Here is a 23615-nt window from a genome sequence, read left to right on the forward strand (position 1 = left end):
CAGAATTACTAGAAGTTTGTGCAGTTTTTTTGTATTTCGATTTATAACTGGTTCTTGAATGAGCCAGCTGTCGGAAGACAAAATAGCCTGGCTGGTATTTTTTAGATTCTGAGGTTTAAGTCAAACCTTGCAGTCAGAAGTTTGAGAGCTCAAGAGGAAGGGGGAAGAACTCCAAATGACTTGTCATGTGCAAAGTCCTAGACCCAAAGAAGCAGAAGGAAACACTTTCTAAGGTATAACCTTGGTCTCCAAAAAGGATACACTAAAAACTGCAAGGATTTTAACATGGAAGCCTTATTTATACTGTCTTGTTAAAATTAGTGAGCTGCAAAGAAGTATTAGTTTACTTACTGTGACAGAAAGGCTGGGGAGACAGTGAGGATTGTGTGTGAGGGTGCAACAGGGTTTAAAAATGATTCCACAGCATGAAACGGCCAGAAAAAACTACAGCAGCCAACTCTAGATTTAGTAGAGACTCTGGTGCTGGAACAAACAACATTCAAAAGGCTTCAGAAAGGCACTCAGTAATTCTCTTGACGAATGTAAACATCACACCGAATTAGGAAATCCTTTATATAAAAGCAGTAAGGAAAATTCCTGTGCCCTTTAAGATAATTTGCATTTAAAGTTCAGTCAATAAGTGTAAATTATGAACATCAAGAATGACTTTAATCACTGTGTGAATTTCATTTTTCAAACTCTATTCATCAACAATTTTATGTACAAAGCAGTTCACGTTAGTAGTAAGTGCACCAGAATTATGAATATAATTCTTTCCTAATGAGGTGCGCATTGGCAACTGGTTACAGAAATAAAGGATTTGTTTTAATTACCAGGGAGGACATAACACAAAGTAGTATTAAATAACCTTTAAAAAATGAATACAATTTCAGTAAACACTGGCTTAGAATATGTGCTTTTTTTTTTTTTTTTTGATATGGTAATTCCAGTTCATTTTTTAAAGCACAATATTATAGGAAATGGAACATTTAGATGCAACCACCACCACTGACTTGGGCTCAGAACACTTATAATAGCAAAGGATATTGTGGAATATGATGCTTACCATATTTTGCTTTAAAAAAATAATAGTTATGTTTCTAGCTTTAAAAAAAGGATTAGACTTAATAGAAAGACCACAGAGTTAATTATTTGTATTCCTCTGCAAATGAAAACATCCTCTTTCCTACTACTCATAGCTCAGTTCAATGAAAACTTTCAGAATCTATCCCTTTGCTATAATTCCTTGATGATGTAACATTATCTCATGCCAAAAGAGGTATAACAGAAATACTCTAGATAATTTACTGGAATTTCATTTCACAGTTGCTGAGGTAGAAGTTGGCCACGTATTTTTCCATTAAAAGATACAAAAATTCATCTAAGTTTATTGATTCAAAAACATACATTTTTTTTCTATCAGCAGTATTATAATAATTTCTAAACCAAACACTGCATGGAAATTTTCTCCTTGATGTGTATTTTTGTATTTACAAAGACTTATTACCTCAGGTGAGAATGTTACAATGAAACACTATAAACACATGGAGAAATCTGTGTCACAAACGGTTAATACAGTATACAGTATTAAGATAAGTTTTCTGGTTTCTAAAGAAAAGGTACTTTAGAATTCAGTGTGAGTCTCAGAAATAATTCTGACAATTAAGTAAACATCAAAATTTAATAAATAACATACATGAAAAACCAAACATTCAAAAAAACCCCCTTATACCCAACAAAATAATTTCTAATATTTAATGAAGATTTTGGCTGGATTTTCTTGGCAGTGTTCATTTATATACAATCTTTGTACTGCATTTACTCCATTCTGATGAAATTCCACCACGTGAAATCACAGAAGAGATGAAACCAGTATCACTACAATATTGTGCCTTCCTGAAATGCTTCTATCCACCTATTGGTAAGAGAAATTTGTTAGAATTATAAAATGCAATCATCTGGTACACGTTAAGACAATATACATAATAGCTGTACCTGTGGATCCAATTACCCTGCCTGTATATTTAAGATCTTTCCTATACTATTGGGGTGCCTGGGTGGCTCAGTCAGTTAAGCAACCAACTTCGGCTTGGGTCATGATCTCGCATTTTGTCAGGCTCTGTGCTCACAGCTCAGAGCCTGGAGCCTGCTTTGGATTTTGTGTCTCCCTCTCTCTCTGCCCTTCTCCTGCTCACACTCTGTCTCTCTCAAGAATAAGTAAACAATTGGGAATGCAAGCTGGTGCAACCCCTCTGGAAAACAGTATGGAGTTTCCTCAAAAAACTAAAAATAGAACTACCCTATGACCCAGCAATTGCACTACTAGGCATTTATCCACGGGATTACAGGGGTACTGTTTCGAAGGGAGACATGCACCCCCATGTTTATAGCAGCACTATCAACAATAGCCAAAGTATGGAAAGAGCCCAAATATGTCCATCGATGGATGAATGGATAAAGAAAATGTGGTGTGTGTGTGTGTGTGTATATACACACACACATATATACATATATACACATATATATGTGTATGTATATATGTGTATGTATGTATGTATGTATGTATGTATGTATATGTGTATATATGTGTATGTGTGTATATACATATATACATGTGTATATGTACCCATACACATGTATATATGTATATACATACATACATATGTTAGATCAAAATAGGTGTATATATATGTATATATATATATATGTATATACACACATACATACATACATACATACATACATACATACAATGGAGTATTACTCGGCACTCAAAAAGAATGAAATCTTGCCATTTGCAACTACATGGATGGAAACTGGAGGGTATTATACTAAGTGAAATTAGTCAGAGAAAGACAAAAATCATATGACTTCACTCATGTGAGGACTTTAAGAGACAAAACAGATGAACGTAAGGGAAGGGAAACAAAAATAATATAAAAACAGGGAGGGGGACAAAACATAAGAGACTCATAAATATGAAGAACAAACTGAGGGTTACTGGAGGGGTTATGGGAGGGGGGATGGGCTAAATGGGTAAGGGGGACTAAGGAATCTACTCCTGAAATCATTGTTGCACTATATGCTAACTAATTTGGATGTAAATTTAAAAAATAAAAGAATAAAAAAAAGTAAAAAAAAATTTTTTTTTTTAAAGAAATAGACACTTAAATATAGAGAACAACCTGGGGGTTGGTTGAGGGGAGGTGGGGGGGGGGGATGGGTTAAATGGGTGATGGGTATTAAGGAAAGCATATGTGATGAGCCCCGGGTATTGTATGTCAGTGATGAATCAGCTAAATTCTACTACTGAAAGTAATATTACACTGTATGTGAATTAACTGAATTTAAATAAAAACTTGAAAAAAAAAAGATCTTTCCTATACTAAACTAGAATTCTGTGTATATGGAATTATACTTTATTTGGTAATATGGCCCAAAATCTGGCCTGACAAGTGCATCTTCTATTTCTATGAGGAGTGAGAAGGGACTATTTCATAAAAAGCTCTATGAAGTCCTGATAATCCCATAAAATTGGTTTTGGAAATGAATACATCTGCAAACCTTTATTTCAACCTCCTTCCTGGTTTAAGGAACACTATCTTTGCCTCTGTTTCCTTCTCTCTTAACTCCCTGGGGATCCGTAATTGAAACCTGTTTTAGTGTTTTCAGTGAAAGAGAATCTATATCTGGTCTACTTCCAGTTGATCAAAATTTTGTATGTAATATAAAGTGTCTCAAAAAGAAAAAGAAATGTGTCTCAGAGTTTCATAGAAGTCTTCCCAGAATTCATTAGTCTCAAAGTTTATCTGACAATACCCACAGTTTCAATTATTCAGAAGACACTTGGAGGTAGTCACTTTGTATCTCCCTAGGACTGTAATTGCTTCTGTGAACATCTAAAACCACTCAGTTAATAGAAGCAGCCTATAACAGATATAGCTCAAATTTCAAGGACAGAATTTTCAAAAATTTAAAATTTAAATGCAAATGGCATGTTATATCATGATAAAGAGACTTTTAAAAAGTTAAAAATTTTCATTAAAATTAACACATTTTAATATTCTATACTATGCAAAAAAAACCCATTACATTAGTGACTTCAAAGAGAAACTTGTAATTTATCCTGTATTAATTCTCAATTACAAGAGGGCAGATTCCCTTTACTTACCTACATTCAATTGTCTTAAGGTTTTTCTACCTTGTTGACTTAATGATATAAACAAAAGATGTATATTCAAAAGCAATAATTTTTATCAGTTTGATGATGAATACAGATAAAAATCATGAGAAGTGTAATACCTAACAGAATATTAGAGCAATTACTCTTTTACCCAAGTAGTTTTTACAGAAAAAATAATGGTTAAGTGACAATTTTAAATATTCTTCAATTCAAAACAATTTATTTATAGTAATAGATATACATAGTAGATGTCCTAACATAGACTGGAAAAAAGAAAAAAGTGTTCCAGAGTATTTGCAACATTGTACCTGATTAATATGCAAGAGCATATGCAATTCGGGTACATTAATTCTAACTGCATTAAGAAAAGATAAGCCTTGCTGACTTAAAGCATTCTTTTTTATCTGCATGCACCGTTTTAAGCCTATGGAGAAAACATAAGCACATCTTAGTGAAAACAAAAACATGTAACGTGTGAGACTAAAATAAAAATCAAGTGAAAGATTTGGTTAAAGGTTATCTGCTCTATTTTGTTTACAAAGGACCTGGGTTCCACAGAGATATGCTTTTCTATGTCAAACAACGTCATGACATCAAAACAAATATTCTTGTTGGAATTTTGAAGAGATTGTTTAAAAACCTTTACCATCTAAAATGATATCCATTTCCTTTTACTCAGTTATTGGGAACAGCATGGGAGCCTCTTAATGTGTTTGACCTTTTTCCCAAAGAAGTAAGTTAGCAAGCAGCTGTTTAAACTCCTGCTGTTCCATGGCACAATTGAGTCACTGGATTGCCAAAGTCCTGGAATGTTTCAAGAGATGATCCTCACCCTCACTGAAGGAGAGGTCAAATGCCTCGGCTTCCTCTCCTTGCAGCAGAGCAGTTTCATGCTGCTTCCTCAGAGGTCAGTATAGACAAAATATTTTGGACAGAACTACCTATTTTCTTTTCCCCTCTGCCTCCTGAAAATATTCCAGATCCTCTTGCTTGTCCTTAAAACAATTCTAAAGAGTTTGAAAAATATGTTAAATCTTCCTAATTTGGATCTTGGATTTAAATTCTTAATTGTCCCCATGCATGAAAGTAGGTTATTTTAAAATCAATCATGTAACAACTTGAAACTCATGTATAAAAGAAAAATATGCCTAAATTACTTACTTCTGAGCTGAGTGAGCATCATCTGCTTTGAACAGATAAAATAACATGTTTTTGTGCAGCAACTGGAACACTCTAGACTCTGAATTCTCATCTTTGACTTGAGTGACAGTGAATCCTAGTAAAGGCTGACTCTCCAAAGCTGCTACATCCTAATTTAAAAAGACACAAAGGGAGATGGGACTTTAAATTGATACAAAATTCAGATTTGCAAACTCTTAAAACTATACAGCTTTAATTTTATATGCACACTATATAGAAAACAATGATAATTCTAACAACTTACTTACTTTTCACTTATTCAACAATATTAAGATGTCCCCCCACCCCCGAAGCTACCCCATGAGCCAGACACTGTGCTAAACAGTTTTCCTTGGGTTCACACTCATCTAAGTTCACATATTTCCCCACAACCATGGGAGGCAATTATATTACTTTCATTTTATGGATGCAGAAAACAAGCTCAGAAAGAAAAGTGATTTACCCGGTCCCACTAAGGAAAAGCTTGGCTCTTAGAGCAGTGGTTTTTATAGCCAGCCAGAATTGTTCCTAACCCAAACAAAGTCTATCTTATCGAAGTTTGAAGCCTGATCAATACAATCTGGGGATAGTCAAGGGACTGTCTTCCATGAGAGCGTGGCAGAAAGGGTAAGAACCTTTGCCTTTAATGAAGTTGTTAGTAGTCACATGACACCAAAAAAAGTTACATCTTAATACTATGGAAAATTCCTAACATTTTTTGAGTAAGAGCTCTAGGACATTGTTGACATTAAAGATAACAGCAAGAAGAATCTCCCCCTCCAAAAGCAATGCAAAACAAAAAATACACAAAACGAATAGATCAAACAAATATTGTGATTATTTCTAATTGGCATTATAAAACCAGACTCCCAAATAATTCATCTTTAGATTTCAGATCTTACCTCACTTGCAGCATATGTATACAGCACTTTATTTTTTATGACAAACCACAAGTGTTTCCAGGGTTTTTTATTGCCCTTTGATCTGTACAAATAGCCACTCATGGAAGAATCTTCTGTATTTGCTGATACCTAGTAAGTAAACCCCATACATAGTTTAATGGTTTTCAGACAGCAACAAAATGTAAAGTAACAAAACTGCTTTTGATCATTGGTGCTGAAAGCGATAACCATAATACTATAATGTTTCAGAATGAAATTGTTTACGTTCAAAGTCTGCTACTGTACAAATTGAATACTGCCATTACCATGGGCATAAAAACCCCTTTCGTTTAGCAGCAATTCCAGCATTCTGCTTGGTTTAATTGTGCTTCCATGTATGTATTTCTTTGTGGTGCCACCTGTGTTTTCCTGGTTTCCAGAAAAAGAAAAATAATTCTAAAGATCAGAAATGCTTTTTGAAAGCTGCATTTTTGGGAACCGTGTATGTTGTTCTTCGTATTTTGCAATGTTAGGGAAAATTACTTAAACCTTTAACTCTTTCTGAAATAGCTTTTTGGACTTATAAAAACTGTATTAGGGGCGCCTGAATGGCTCAGGTCATGATCTCATAATTTGTGAGATCGAGCCCCATGTCAGATTCTGCACAGACAGCACGGAGCTGGCTTAGGTTTTTCTCTCTCCCTCGCTCTCTGCCTCTCCCCCACCCAGACTCCCTCTCTCTCTTTCTCTCAAAATAAATAAATAATTAAAAATAAATAATAAAGTTTACATTAAACAATAATATTTGATCCTCCTCATAAAATTTGTAAGAAATTGATACAATTCATACATGATTAAAGGCAGACTTTAAAAATTCATAGAATCCACTTGTATTTGTTTTCTGTTGTCACATACAAATTACCACCAACTTAGTGGGTTAAAACAACATACATGTGTTGTCTCAGGAGTCCGGGCACAGCTTAGCTGGGATCTCTGCAGGGCCCCAGTCAAGGTGTTGGCCGGCACTGAGTTCTCATCTGACAGCTGACGAGGGAAGGGTCTACTTCCAAGTGGATTCAGGTTTTTAGCAGTATTCATTTCCTTGAAGTTATGAAACTGAGGGCCCTGGCCTCTAGCTGGCTTTTGCCTGGAGCTCATCCTCATTTCCATGCCACACAAGCCTCCCAAGACAACTACTTACTTCTTCAAAGCCCGCATGAGAGAAAGTCTCTAGAGCCCATCTACAGCAATATGGAGTCTTCCATAACATAACATAATCATGGGAGTGACATGCCATCATCTTCCCCATATTCTGTTGGTTCAGAGCAAGTCACAGGTCCTTGCCCCACACAACGGGGAGGAGACTGTACAAAAGTGTGACCATCAGAGGAAGGGATCATGGAACCACCTTAAAAGTCTGCTCACCATTCTACTAATAACACAATTCCTAAATTTGGTCTTATATTTCTCTCTTGTTCCTATGTTAAAAACAAAAGTTTCAACTGCCAGATTACAATCATTGAAAGCTTACTACCTTTTGGCCTAGAGATTAAAACATTTTCATCCTTTTATGAAGCAAACTAAGTTTTGCTCAGACCAAAATTTGAGGATCAGAAACTGATCCTTAAAATCACCATAAATAATAGAATTTCCATTTACCTCTCTGTTAATACAGTTTTGTTTTTTAATGTTTATTTAATTTGAGAGAGCATGCATGCAAGCGGGAGAGGGGCAGAGAGAATCCCAAGCAGGCTCCATGGGATCTCACAAATTGTGAGATGTGACCTGAGCCGAAACCAAGCCACCCAGGTGTCCCAGCTAGTGGGAACTTTAATATTAAGTGCAAACAAATTTATATAAAAAAATAACATCTTTGTAGAAGATTACAAATAACTTTTTTTCAATTAGAATGTCTATGTTCAAATGAAATTTTGCTGGAAATGTAGTTATATTGGGATGCTACTATGTACTTAAGTGTTACTATCATTGCTCAAAATATTTTGTATGTTCCTTTTTTGGAATATTCTTAAATTAGTTTTTTAGCTATGAAAGAATACCAATCACAATCCTGAGTCAAGAATAGTCCTCTATTATCTTTTTAAAAATAAAATTGGTCTTAACCAAATTAATCATATGATTCATAAAACTTTCCAACAATATATATATATATATATATATATATATATATATATATATTTTTTTTTTTTTTAAGTTTATTTATTTATTTTGAGAGAAAGAGAGAGAAAGACAGCACAAATGGGAGAAGGGCAGAGAGAAGGAGACACAGAATCCCAAGCAGGCTACTCAACATCAGTGCAGAGCCCGATACAGGGCTTGAACTCACGAACTCTGAGATCACGACCTGAGCCAAGATCAAGAGTTGGATGCTTAACCAAATGTGCCACCCAGGCACCCCTGATTTGATTATTTAAAACATAAATCAAATCTAACTCAAGAGACATAGCCTGCCATTACTGAGGGTACTGAGAATCTGAATGTAATTCTAAAATAATGAGTTTCTGAAAATGTATTGAACATTTTTACTGGAATAAAAACACTTCCCAATCCTTAAAAAGTTAAACATAAAATTATCATGTGACCAAGCAATTCCACTCCTAGGTGTATAACTAAGACAAATGATATTTATAATAACCCAAAGGCAGAAACAACCCAGATGTCTATTAACAGATGAATGGATAAATTCTGATATATACATACAATGGAGTATTATTCAGATATAAAAAGAAACAAAGTACTGATAATGCTATATAACTTAGCTTCTAAAATATTGTACTAAGTGAAAATAGCCAGACACAAAAGGTCACATATTGTAGGATTCCTTTTTTTTTTTTTTAATGTTTATTCATTTTTGAGAGAGAGAGAGAGAGAGAGAGAGAGAGAGAGACAGAGCATGAGTGGGGAAGGGGAAGAGAGAGAGGGAGACACAGAATTCGAAGCAGGCTCCAGGCTCTGAAATGTCAGCACAGAGCCTGATGCGGGGCTTGAACTCACTAACTGTGAGATCATGACCTGAGCCGAAGTCGGACGCTCAACTGACTGAGTCACACAGGTGGCCCTGCAGGATTCCTTTTATATGAGATATCTAGAATAGGCATACATAGAGACAGAGAGCAGATTAGTGGTTACCAGAGAGGGTGGAGAGAAGGGACAAGGGGATTGATTATTTAATTGATACAGGGTGTTTTTATGGGGCGATGAAAAAGTTTTGAAACTAGAGCAATATGGTGGTTGCACAATATCGTGAATACACTAAATATCAATGAATTGTATTGCTTTATTTTTTTTAAAAAAAGATTTTATTTATTTTTAAAGTAAACTACATCCAATGTGGGGCTCAAACTTACGACCCCAAGATCAAGAGTTGCAGGCTCTACCGACTGAACGAGCCAGGTGCCCCTGAATTGTATACTTTAAATGGTTAATTATAAATTAGGTGAATTTCAACTCAATTACAGATAAAAAGACAAAAACCACAGCTTCCCAAGTACAACACTTTTACTTTTATAGCACTTAATTAGATAAATTAATTTTCCCAGTTTGATTTCAAAGGAGCAAAGCAGTGGTTCTCAAACTTTAGCATACACCTGAATCACAGAGAATGCTTATTGAAATTTCTGATTCTGTAGACCTTGGGTGGGGCCTAAGAATATCCATTCCTAGTAAGTTTCCATGTGGTGCTTTTGTGCTGCTCTGGAGGACACTTTGAGGACCAGTGGAGTAAAGGAAGAAATGGCTGCAGTCAGGAAGTAGAGGTTTGACAGCAGAAGGTCTGTTTGTATGGCTGGTTGGAAAGATACACAAAATGGGATTGGAGTTAGGCTGGCTCTAGTCAAGAGCAGAAAGAGTTTTGCAACCAGTGCTGTAGAGTTTAGACTGACAAGGGGAGTAAGTGTAACAACTGTATCTATAAATTGTGACATCAGCATGGAGAGGCAAACAGTTATTGAGAACTGAAAATTACTTCAGTTTGTTAAGAACCTTAAAGTTCCGAAAGTCAGTTTAGATTTAGGAACTGAGTGATGGAAAGGAGAGTTGAGAGTACTAAATCCCCTTAACTAGGGTGGCTCAGTCAGTTGAGCATCTGACCTCAGCTCAGGTCACGATCACACAGTTCTTGAGTTCAAGCACAGAGCCCACTTTGGATCCTCTGTTTCCCCCTCTCTCTGCCCCTTTCCCACTTGTGCTCTCTTTCTCTCAAAAGTACATAAACATTAAAAAATAAATAAATCATCTTAAGTAGTTTAAGAAACTTGGCAATTAGAACTTTAAGTCCTAGTGTTACTATTTCATGAGATTGGCTATAAATCATTTCCTAGTGTTTTAACTGCCATGATGGAATACATTCAACTTTACATAAAGAACACAATCTTGGTCAAATTTTTAGAGTTGTCTGCTTCCACACTCCACAGAACACCTCCAGAGTATCCAAGGAAGAGAACAAAATTCAAAATTCTGCTGGCCAAAAAACTGGCCGGAAGTGGAACTAATTAATAAACTAATCAAAATGGTGGTAGATATGCAGTGCTGTGTGTTACATGACACTGGCTGACTGAACATTTGAATTTGAGGAGATGGGATAGGATATTGGTGATGCCTGTGGATTACACCACTGGCAGTCTAACTGTGTAGACAGACTATCCTAACTTTTTAAAGTTTTCTTTTAAGTTGAAAGGAAACACAATTTACTATCAGTGCAGCTGTATATAGCCAATGAATCCTTACAAATAACAAACTGTGCAGATCAGGAAATGCTAATAAAACACCCCAAATATTCTATAGACTCTTCCCTCTGGTAAGGGTTTTCCTCAAAGTAATTTTAAAAATTCACATGTGTCTAAATTATCTTTTACTTTCTATCATTGCTATAAAATGTTCTCCAAACCTTTCAACTGCCATTTTCTAAATGACTCAGGTCATATGGGAGACCAAGCAAGAGAGTGAGGCATTAGCCACATCCATCACCAGTATTAAAATGCCATGTCTTAATAGTAGTGGGAAATGACATCTTCCTTTATGAAAGAAAAACAGTGTATTATATGCATATGAATAATTCAGCCTGTATCAGGTTGCAAGTTTAATGCAAACACTTACTTCCTTGAGAGCAGCTGGGATTTTTTTCTGTTTCCTCCCTGATGGAATACTATGGAAGACTGATGATAAGGCACTTGAAGGAGATTTGTGATTTCCAGGAGATCCAATCTTAGGAGAATGCTGGTGATCTAAAACAAATCAGATGCACTCATGTAGCCAATGGTAAGCATTTTGCAATTCAAGTTAATTCATATCAATAAACACTGTTGCATAAAATATCCATGGAAGGATACTTGAGAAACCGAGGACACTGAGACCCCTGGGAAAAAAAAGACAGCTGGCTGCAAGCTGAGTGGGAGAAAGACTTTCTACTGTCTAGGAATTTAAGCTTTTTCAGGTGTGAACCATGGTAAAGGAATACCCTTTTGTGCCTTCACAATTCTGAAACATGTTAATATACTACTTAATGTACTAACCATGTCAATGTACTAACTGAAATTAATTCTATAAATTTTCTTTAATGTTTACTTTTGCGAGAGAGAAACAGAGTGGGTACGGGGGAGTGGCAGAGAGACAAGGAGACACAGAATCCCGAGCAGGCTCCAGGCTCTGAGCTGTCAGCACAGAGCCCAACACGGGGCTCAGACTCACAAACCGTGAGATCATGACCTGAGCCGAAGTTGGACACTTGACCAACTGAGCCACCTAGGTGCCCCCTAAACTAATTCCATAAACTTCTGAAAAAAAGCTCCTGACTTAAAAAAAACCCCCAACAACCTAAAAGCACTGTTTAGTATTGAGATATATGTTGAAATAAGAATATTATAATGAACAAAATGCTAGAAAGGGGGCTATAAGACAAGATAAGGAAGCCATTATATTTGACTGTAGAAGTTCAGTGAAAGCTGGGAAGAGAGTAAGATGTTTGAGTTGGCCATTAAGGTATAAGTATGAGTTTGCCAAGTCAAAAAGAGGAGGAAAAACACTCCCTGAAGGCAGCATAAGCAAAAGCAGAGGTATGAAATTAGATCATCTATTTGGAGAATAATAGAGCTGAGGGAAAAAAAAGGCTGGTTCTAAGGAACATGGACTGTTGTTTAAGTCATGGGAAATTAATGGTCTTTTAAGCTGGGAAGTGACATGAGCAGACTGAATTTAGGAGAAAAAAAAAAAATCTGGCAGCAGGAAGGAAGAAGGATTTGCAGCAGAAAACCTGTTAGGAAACTATTACAGTAGACCAGATGAAAGATAGGGCTGAAATGAAGGACAACCGTTTTGCAATTTAGATCCTATAGGTTTCAGGAATTTAACCAAATCTCTCTTTTCAAAATGTAGATCTGAGCAGTCCTGCTAGCTGCATTCATCTTAACTGTGGGAATGGATACCTGCAAATAATGAGTAGGCAGATATGAGTTATCATTTTGTATTTGGTGAAAAGCTGAACATGTAGATATACCATAGAATCTCACCAAATCAGTCCAAGTGATTAGAAATAAACTAACAAAGTGCCACCTAGTATATTTCCATAGAGAATTATTTTACAGATAGACAAAAATGATTTGTTAATGAGCAGGCAGTTGTAAAACAGAAAACTTCAAAATTACTTGAAAGTTAAAGTTCCCTTGTAACTGTTTTAATGCATTTCATCCTGTAATTGCATTTCTACAATTAGTATTCTATGAGTTAAGAAAGCTTAATTGAATTAAGAAAGCAAAATTCTTTTTTTTTTTTTTTAATTTTTAATTTTACTTTTGAGAGAAAGAGAAAGAGAGCGAGTACACATGCATGCACGGGTGTAGGTGGGGGAGGGGCAGAAAGAGAGAGGGAGACACAGAATCCGAAGCAGACTCCAGGCTCTGAGCTGTCAGCACAGAGCCCAGTGCGGGGCTCGAACCCACGAACGTGAGGTAATGACCTGCACAGAAGACGCTCAACCAACTGAGCCACCCAGGTGCCCCAAGAAAGCAAAATTCTTAATATTTTGAGATGAGTATCACCAATCATCTTGCTCACTTGTCTAAGATGATTCTTTCGGAAGGTTGTGTGAAAGCGTCTGGGAATAAAGGAATTTGTTAAATCTTTACTTATATATTACCTAGTTTCTGCAGTTCTTGGAAACAATGTTCACATACTCTTGCTGGTTGATTTTTCAGGTAATCTAAACCATACTTATTTGATGAACAAGCTTGGCATACAATCTGAAAACACATTGGAATTATTTCATTTAGAATAACAGTATCAAACCATCTAGTTTGCTACAATTTATAATGCTGTCTACCTATAGTGTTTTCTAAACCTTTTCACAACCACTGACTCTCAATTACACCGCTATGGGGTTCAGGCCCGTAGTGAACTCACACACTGGAAGATGAAGAGGCCACAGATTATTATGACTGTGTGCTAAGTCCATAAAATAAAATGCTAACAGTGTTAATGTGTGCAAAATATTTGGAACCATGTATGGCAAGCACTAAGTCCTCTGGTCGCCATATTTGTCATCATCGACATTGCCCCTGTCATCATTCCTGCTGTAACCACAACCATGTCTGCTGCACTTCTACCAAGCATTTGGCCCTGTACGAAATGCTCTCGAAACAGACCTTGTTTAATCTTCATGGTAACTCTCTGACGTCATTGCCATTTATGCTCATTTTACTAATGAGGCCATGAAGGTCTAGAAACGTCACTGGTGATAACTTCAATACTTAAAGTATCTCTATTAAATACTTAATACTTAAATAATATCTCTATTAAATACTTAGTATCTATGTAGTTCAAACAAATATCAGTAAATATGGGAGTCTATTTAACTGTGAATTTTATTTTAGTGACAATTATCTATCATTGACATTCTACAATAACCTTGGTAGACAGGGTAACGACTGACCTATGCCTAATATTTAGAGAAAGTATCATCCATGATTCAGTATCTTTTTTCCCCCTGCCATGATTTACAAGAGGAAATATGCTTCCTCACTATGTACAGCCTGGAGCTATAAAAATTCACAACGGAGATGGGTGTCATCTTCTCCAACCTTTCCGCAGGCCCGGCAGTGGTGTCGTCGCCAGGTCAGAGTAAATTCACTTGTGCAGATCATACACATTGTGGCTCTGGTATCAGGGATCCAGATGGGAGCCTTTGATCCAAGAGGACTAACTTCCTCTTTATTTTCTGCATCAGCCTGGGGAAGAACAACTTTTCATTATCTCCATGCACATTGAGTGCTATAGATTCAAGTCTTTTTTTTTGGGGGGGGGGGGCAATGCTGATGGAATTATCAAGGATGTGGGACAAATCATGGGCCATTATATTTTTCATGTTCTCAGGATATTAAGATTAGCTATATTCTAATAATGCTTTAATGCAAAATTAACTTAAAAATACGTCTGTGGTAGTGCCATGAGAGCTGATTAGTTTCTTCCTTAAATTATGTTATTTCCCAAATTTTTTACAATGAAGTTTTACAACCAGAAAAAATAAAATGTGCTGCATGTTATCACAGACTTAGTTAGACATTAAGAGGATATTTAGTTCTGAAATTATACACACACATGTATCTTTCTGTGAAACGCATGTTGCTTTTCTAAACCCCTAGAAAAGTTTAAGGCAAAAACTGTTTGAAATGCACTGAAAAAAAAATAAGAAGGAAAAGACAATACCTCATCAAGACTCCTACTAGGACAGAATGTGATTCTTTTTTTGGCATACTCTTCTATTGACCTGGAAATCGCTTCTAGCCATTCATCCCTTTCTGTGGCAGAACTATTGGGGGCAAAAGAAGGTTCCATCAACCAGATGTCAGCGTTTATTCTTTGCCTTCTTCTTACTTCTTTTCCTTCTGCCATGGCGACAGATTCCACTACCCTCCAACAATGCTAGTGGCAGGCAGCAGCTCGGAGATTTTTTTGCACAAATAATCAGAGCAGGCATTACGGCACACATGGCATTTTACCAAACACAATGTTTGTTTTCTTCCCCAATGTACTGCTTTATACTTTTGAAGTCTCTTAAATTTGGAGGTTTTTTTGCTTGGCTTAAAAGCTAGTCATACAATTAATAATTAGGGTTATTTCCATAACCTGAGATATTATCCTAGAATTTAAAAATTTTCCAAGGAATCAAGTTTCAAATCCAAACTTACAGCATAGCATACTAGCTATTTTTAGGTTATTAATTACTAAAAATTTCTACAAAGGACACTGGAGTAAAGGAAACATGTATCTGGCATCATAAACAAATGTTTAGGAAGTGTTAACAAGGAAAATAGACTGTAGTTGTTGTTAGGGCTCCCCTAAACTCTTCATGTTTTTTGTTTCTACCCTCAGGTCATCAGGAGCCACAGGATTCAAATCTAGACAGAAATGGGCCAAACAGGGGGAAAGCTTGTTCAGAAAAAGGCATTCTCGTTCTGCTTTTTTTGCAACTACACCTCCTCCAAAAAACTCTGATGAGTGGCATTAGCACATTTAGTTTTGTATACTCAAGAGTGAGAGGCACATTTTAGGTAGTGCGTGTGTGTGTATACATAATAATCTCTCAAAATAAAATCTACCATTATGATGGGAATGGGACTGTGTAAGGAAATGTGTGTTTTAGAGAGGCATATGAAGTATGTATATAGGAGTAAAATGACCTGATACCTGCAATCTGCTTTGAAATACTTTAGGAAAAAAAATTTGTGGCAGAATCTGGATAAGATTTGAATCTGGGTGAGTGAATATGGAGTTTCATTGTATTATTCACTCTAAGTTTAAGAATATTTGAGCTTTTAATTTAAAGTTTATTTATTTATTTTGAGAGGCAGTGCGCGCATGCACATGAAAGGCAGCAGGGGAAGGGCAGAGAGAGAGAGAGGGAGAGAGAGAATCCCAAGCAGCTATCGCCTGGCTGCATTTCACAAACTGAGATCATGGCCTGGGCCAAAATCAAGAGTCAGATGCTTAACTGACTGAGCCACCCACACGCCCCTAAATAATGTTTTTATAATTAAAAATCCCATTATGCAAATGGTATGAATGGGCATATTCTGTTGTATTTTGCTGAGCACAGAGCCAAGTCAAGGAGATACTAAAAAATCACTCACCTTCCCCATAATAATTATACTCAGAAATGTACCTTCCTACTAAATGGCTTAAGTGTCATTTAGAATATACACTCACATGGTTATTAAAAAGTAGAAATCCACTTTTAAAAATAAAAATTTAAAACCAGTATAGTTCTCAAATTTTCATTATATATCAGGAATAAAATAAAATAGAATAGCTCTTATTTCTCTAATCCAAACAAAACTTGCCTCACTTACCTCTACTGCTCTACCATTACTGCCCCAGCTAGCTGCCATTTACTTAACGGTTAGTACATGCCAGCCAACTGTGCTAAATGCTTTGCAAATGTCATTATATCTCACCCTCAGAGCTACCCCATGGACTATATTACTGGATCTTACACTCCTTGTCCCCAGTCCCATCACTCCCACCAATCAGCATCATTTACAGATAAGCAGTCTGAGGATTTGAAATGTTAGGCAATTTTCTTTAGCCAACAACATGACTTGGTATCAGACCCAAGTGTGGCTAAAGATTGAACCCTTCACCACCATGCCATTCATCTCTGTTCTCTGAACTAAGCTCTGAAAATACATGCTCAAGCTTCCAAGGAAACATTCATAGAATCTTACTGTCCCTCTTTTTCTCTTCCCTTCCTCTACTTTTCAGTGGAAGAGGTAAGAGAAAGTAGAGAGGCAGATGGCTAATTTGAGCTTTGCCGTCTGATTTTTCTGGAGCCCTGGGAGCATGTGGAATGTGATTTGACTGTGCAAATCATGTCACATATGCTGTTCTTTCATTTAATCATTCCTGGCTCTCTCTTGTGTGGGGATCTGCCAAAACAATGTTTACCAGCTCTTGATAACACATTTTTCACAGACCACACACATTTGTCTGCAGTACTGAGTAGAGACATTCTAGCCCTTCTTTTGTAACATGGTTAGCAGAAGAATCAGCATCTTCCTCAGTTAAACCAACTTAAAATGCAGTTAAACCAAGTATTCTTTTCTTTATGGAATGTGCCTATTGCCTAGAAAGCAAATTTGTATTAAACAAGCACATTCTCCCATTGACTGGGATGAATTTCCAAAGGGAAAAACCTCCAATAGAAGAGATTTCAGGTATGTTAAGATCTTGCCATGCTATCTAGTACCTGTGTAACTGTGGAATGCTATTCCGGCGTCTAAAGTCCACATCACTTCATTTCAATTCATCTGAGTAGCATTTAGCAGGAGCCTGCTGAAGGCCAGGTACTAAGCTATCAACTTACATAGCATACAAAACACACACTTGTAAGGGCTCATATCTAATTAATTGAGTTGAGACATAAAAAACAAGTAATTACCACATTATACAATAAAGGCAAAGTAGATGAGTAACATAGAAGCAGTAAACTACCTTATTCAGGTAGCAGGAAGGCTCTACAGAGGTGATGACTAAGTTAGGACTAGAAGAATTTAGGCGTCGACATAAACTCTGCAGTGTCTCTGTGCATCCTCATTTGCTCTCCTAGCTTTGCTTATCTTCTCTAAGCTGATGACTCCCAAATATATGCCAAGTCTGGGCCCCCTTCTGACCTCCAGATCCTTACAGACACTGTCTCATTGATGGCTCCATCTTGATGATTGATAGGCACCTCACATTCAACATGCACCTCTGAAACTATATTCCTGATTGTTCCCCCAAAGCTGCTTTTCTCCCAGTGTTCCTTAACACAGGGAATGACACCACTATCCGACACAGTGTGCAAGCTGAAGACTCGCTCTTAATGCCTCTCCCTCTCAATCCCCATGTGCACTTAATCACTTTACTTCCCCTCCCAAACCATTCTCCACCCAGCAACCAACTTTTAAAAAGGCCAATCTGATCACATCAATCCCTAGTACAAACTTTTCAGTGGTTCATCATCCCCTAGTACAAGCTTTTCAGCTCAAGACCCAAATCCACAAGCTCTTTCCCCTGTCCCTCCAGGCTTACCTTTGATCACTCTCCCCCTCATTCTCTATTTTCATGCCATTCTGGTCTTTCAGTTCTTTGAATATGCCATGCCCCTTTCCACCTCAGCACCTTTGTACACATTATTCCTAATGAGAGCCTCCTTTCCCCTTTGCCTTGCTATCCAACTCCTACTTACCCTTCGTAACTCGGTGGACACAAAGGGTCTTTCAGGAAGCTAACCTTGACTTCCCTTTCTCTACTAAAATTAGTTCAAGTTTCCTTGTTTTACAGCCTCATAGCATCTGGTAGTTTTCCTGTGCAATACTTAATCATAATAATAACTGATTGTGTTGACATTTTGTTAAGTGTATGTCTTCCCTAATGGACTGCAAGTTCAGGAAAGGAAGGGCCCTTTTAATTCTCCACTGTATCCTGATGCTTAAAACACTGCCTGGCCCAGGGAAGAAGCTCCATATTACTTACTGAATGAGGGAATGAATTCCAGGTGGAAGCAGCTGCCTGTGCAAGGCAAAAGGATGTGAGGTAGGCTGGCATGCATGGAAAATACGTAGATCCATCTGGCAGAACATGCCATGTTTTGGTGGGGGTGGAGACAGGGAGAATGGATGGAAATCAGGCTGGTGAGGTAGATAGGAACCAGATCACAGGAGACCTTCTCAACTCCTTCCTACATGTTACAGAGTACCCAGCTCTCTGTGGTTGGGGGAACTCAGAAGAAGAGCATGGCACACTGGTGGCATTCAGTATGTGTCAGTTCTCCTTCCCCCAGGCCATCTTAATCCTTCCTTGGAAACTTACTTTCCCCCTACCTAGAACTTTCCAGTTTATCATTTCTCCTGAATAACCCACATTCAATCCATCAATAATCCTATTAACTCTGATTCTGAGCATTTCTACCATTCTAGTACAAGAAAGCATCATCTAGTTTCCTGCCTGGTCTCCCAACTTCTACACTAGACTATAATGGTTTATCTTCCACAAAGAAGCCGGTGTCCTCTTTTTAAAATATACATTAGATCATACCAACTCTTAGCTTAAGACACTCGGATGGTTTCCCAACACACTTAAAAATCCAATGACCTTATTAAGTTTTAAGATGCCCAAAGAAAGATTTACTATCATTTCCTGAACAATTTCATTTCTATTTATTTTTTAATGTTTATTTATTTTTGAGAGAGAGAGAAAGAGACAGAGTGTGAGCAGGGGAGGGGCAGAGAGAGAGGGAGACACAGAATCCGAAGCAGGCTCCAGACTCTGAGCTGTCAGCACAGAGCCTGATGTGGGGATCAAACTCAAGGGGCCTGAACTCACGAACCAAGAGATCATGATCTAAGCTGAAGTCGGATGCTTAACCGACTGAGCCACATAGGCACCCCAACAATTTTTAATAAAATAGAATTTTGTTTTCACCAAAGCGTGTATGTGTATGTGTGTGTGTGTGTGTGTATATTATATATATATATATATATATATATATATATATATATATATATATATATGTATATATTTAATTTTAGAGAGAGAGCATGGGTACAAGTGGGAGGGAGGGGGTGGAGAGAAAGAATCTTAAAGCAGACTCCATGCTCAACGTGGAGGGAGCCTGATGTGCGGCTCAATTCCACGACCCTGGGATCAGGACCTGAGCTGAAATCAAGAGTTGGATACTCAACCATCTGTCATCCGGGCACCCCAACCAAAGCAGATTTTTCCTTAGGATATTTAAGTGTAACTGAAAACTTGACTTTCCTGTAGGTAAAATTTCTCTGGATATTTGAAAATAAGTTTCTTGATTTTAAGAACCAGGCTTAAGTATTTGTCAGGAGCCTGTTGCATAGGGATGTGATGTTCTTTGCACTTTTGTTCAAACTCAAACTCAAACTCAAACTCAAACTCAAACTCAAACTCAAACTCAAAAACAAAAAAATCCCAAAAAAACAAAAGTCACAGTTCCAGGTGATCAAGAGTTTACCATCACTTTCCAAGTATTAATCTGGAGGATGCTTCGGGTACCACCTCCGCCCCAACACCCACCCTGAAACTGCTTGCTCTGGTGGGTAGCTGGGAAGCATGTCACAAAATCCTGGACAAACCCTCTCTCTCTTCTGTCATCCTTAGATCTAGTGTCAGGCAGCAGTGGTCATTCCATCTCAGAAGGGTGACAATGACCCAGGGGGCGGTTCTTGTGGTCCTGATTATGGGACGTCAGACATCTGGTCTGAATCTTTGATATCCACAGACATAGGCAGTATTATAATGGTTAAAAACATGATTTTCAGTGTCAGATATACCTAGGTTAAAATTTCAGCTTAACTGCTTATTAGTTCTATAATCTTGGATGTGTTATTTAACCTGAGTCTGCATTTTTCTCATCTGGAAGGTCAAGACAACAACACCTACTCCACTAGTTATAATGGAAATTAAAAGAGAAAATAAATATAAAAGTTTAGCATTGTGCCTGGTGTAGAGAAATAAATGGTTCCAGTTAGAACGCTCGCTGCTACTATCCAGATGCACCAATGGAGCATGGCTGTTGGTGTCTCTTCCTGCACCAGCCAAATCCTGCCAAACATCCACTTCTGCCACTTGGCCAGTAACTCAGTAATGTACATGTACGAGTCATACAACTTCTGGTTTCCTTGGCACTTGATTTAAATAGTGGTTAATATTTTTTGATTTACACATAAGTCACTGCAGCTTCCAGTGTGAAACAATGTGGTATCATAAATAAACAACAACAGATTTAAAAGTAAAAAATTTTCATTTGTATTCTGCCCTTGCCAGCTATGTATTGTTTTTTTTTTTTTAGTGTTTATTTTTGAGAGAGACCGAGAGAGAGTGTGCGAGCAGAGCAGGAGTGGGGGAGGGGCAGAGAGAGGGAGACACAGAATCTGAAGCAGGCTCCAGGCTCTGAGCTGTCACCACAGAGCCCGATCTGGGGCTCGAACCCACAAACCGCGAGATCATGACCTGAGCTGAAGTCGGATGCTCAACCGACTGAGCCACCCAGGCGCCTCTCCAGCTATGTATTATTAAGACAACAATTGACTTTTTCTCTTAGTCTTCCTCATTTTTATGAGATGACACCCACCTCGTAGATTTGTTATGACCTTTCAATGTTATATGAAAACTTCCTAGTGAATTATAAAGCACTAGATGTCTTTAAAAACATTAGGTGCCATTGCAAAAAGATTTGAAGTATTCACTAAAATAAATAAATAAATAAATAAAAATTAGTAAGGCACTTTCAGCATTATTATTCTTTTCATAGGAACATTTTTATCTTTGTGCTTCTAACACATTATTAGATCACCTCTCAGACATTTATTTATTTATTTATTTATTTATTTAATATATGAAATTTACTGTCAAATTGGTTTCCATACAACACCCAGTGCTCATCCCAAAAGGTGCCCTCCTCAATACCCATCACCCACCCTCCCCTCCCTCCCACCCCCCATCAACCCTCAGTTTGTTCTCAGTTTTTAACAGTCTCTTATGCTTTGGCTCTCTCCCACTCTAACCTCTTTTTTTTTTTTTTTTTTTCCTTCCCCTCCCCCATGGGTTTCTGTTACGTTTCTCAGGATCCACATAAGAGTGAAACCATATGGTATCTGTCTTTCTCTGTATGGCTTATTTCACTTAGCATCACACTCTCCAGTTCCATCCACGTTGCTACAAAAGGCCATATTTCATTTTTTCTCATTGCCACGTAGTATTCCATTGTGTATATAAACCACAATTTCTTTATCCATTCATCAGTTGATGGACATTTAGGCTCTTTCCATAATTTGGCTATTGTTGAGAGTCCTGCTATAAACATTGGGGTACAAGTGCCCCTATGCATCAGTACTCCTGTATCCCTTGGATAAATTCCTAGCAGTGCTATTGCTGGGTCATAGGGTAGGTCTATTTTTAATTTTCTGAGGAACCTCCACACTGCTTTCCAGAGCGGCTGCACCAATTTGCATTCCCACCAACAGTGCAAGAGGGTTCCCGTTTCTCCACATCCTCTCCAGCATCTATAGTCTCCTGATTTGTTCATTTTGGCCACTCTGACTGGCGTGAGGTGATATCTGAGTGTGGTTTTGATTTGTATTTCCCTGATAAGGAGCGACGTTGAACATCTTTTCATGTGCCTGTTGGCCATCCGGATGTCTTCTTTAGAGAAGTGTCTATTCATGTTTTCTGCCCTCAGACATTTTATCTACATGATAAACCAAGAGTAAACTGCATGGTTTTAGGGAAGAAAAAGAAAAAGAAATAAGCCTAGTAGTTAACCTAAATGTCAAAGCTGTTGGAGATGTATGACTCTATAATACCAGCAGATGGTCATGTATACATGTTTTAAAATTTTACCTGGCTGAAAGGATAAAGGAACGTTCTACACTTTCAATCTTTAGTTCATTCTGATATGCTTCTTGGGTAGGTTTTCTGACCTGAAAGAAAGCAAGACAATTTGAGCAAACTCATCCTACTGCAAATCTCATCTCTGAAGCATAGCTAAAGTTGCTCAGTGCTCTTGGTGCAGTCATCCACCACCAACCCTCATACCCCAGCTTTATCTCCCCCTGCTGTCCCTCATCTACTCTGTGCACCAGACAGAGTTAGATACCTGCATATGCATAGGCCCAACTTTCCCACCTTCAGGCCTTGGCTCACACTACTCACCTCTACCTGGAATGCCTTCTCCACATCTCAGTATGGCCATACGTGACCTACTGTTTAAGGCTCGTGGTTCTTCCTCCAAAGACTTCTTCTCTGTTTCCTAGCTGCCACAAATTCCTCCACTGAGTCCCATCGAAAGTTGCACATTCTTTATTTTCTGAACTCCCCATATTTTAATTATGCCTTCATTGGTTATTTGTACCCTTATAGGTATTTATGTATAGTGTATTATCTCACCTCTGGGTGAGGCAGAGACAAAAATCATGATTCACTTCATCTTTGTATTTTTCACCAAACTTATTACCATGTTTATAGTAGTTCTCAATAAATACCTTATGAATAAATTAATGTGTGAGTGAACAAATGACTACATAAATGAATAAATGAACATATAAACAGTAACACAGGGAGAGAGAAAAATTAAGGATGTGAAAAAGATGATTGTCTTAGGGCTTCTTCTCTAAATATACTTGGGTTAAGAAAAGAAGTATCTTCTAACAGACGCACAGACCTTCATTCCAGCCAATGAGAGCATGTTGTTCAGTTTATACATCCCAGACTGCACCGGTGTTGTATACAACAGGGCATCATTAAACTGAAAGCAGAAATATTTTACAGGGTCAAGTAAAGAAACAAATTTCAGCTACAGA

At 37.5% G+C, this 23615-nt stretch overlaps 1 protein-coding gene across 2 annotated transcripts in view; it reads right to left on the minus strand.

Moving 5' to 3' along the window:
* Nucleotides 1–1363: 1363 nt before the first annotated feature.
* The window catches only part of FGD6 (FYVE, RhoGEF and PH domain containing 6), a 116385-nt gene continuing 94133 nt past the window's right edge, over nt 1364–23615 (minus strand). For both annotated transcript variants that reach the window (XM_042947384.1, XM_042947383.1), the window contains exons 13-21: nt 23477–23560; nt 22657–22736; nt 14956–15058; nt 14331–14477; nt 13391–13493; nt 11356–11483; nt 6265–6393; nt 5345–5493; nt 1364–1915 (exon numbers count right to left, since the gene is read on the minus strand). In XM_042947384.1, coding sequence (XP_042803318.1) covers nt 1879–1915; nt 5345–5493; nt 6265–6393; nt 11356–11483; nt 13391–13493; nt 14331–14477; nt 14956–15058; nt 22657–22736; nt 23477–23560 — 960 coding nt within the window. In that variant the 3' untranslated portion in view covers nt 1364–1878. The remainder of the gene's footprint in view (nt 1916–5344; nt 5494–6264; nt 6394–11355; nt 11484–13390; nt 13494–14330; nt 14478–14955; nt 15059–22656; nt 22737–23476; nt 23561–23615) is intronic.

Source organism: Panthera leo, chromosome B4 (assembly GCF_018350215.1).
Source record: "Panthera leo isolate Ple1 chromosome B4, P.leo_Ple1_pat1.1, whole genome shotgun sequence".
Taxonomy (NCBI): Eukaryota; Metazoa; Chordata; class Mammalia; order Carnivora; family Felidae; genus Panthera; species Panthera leo.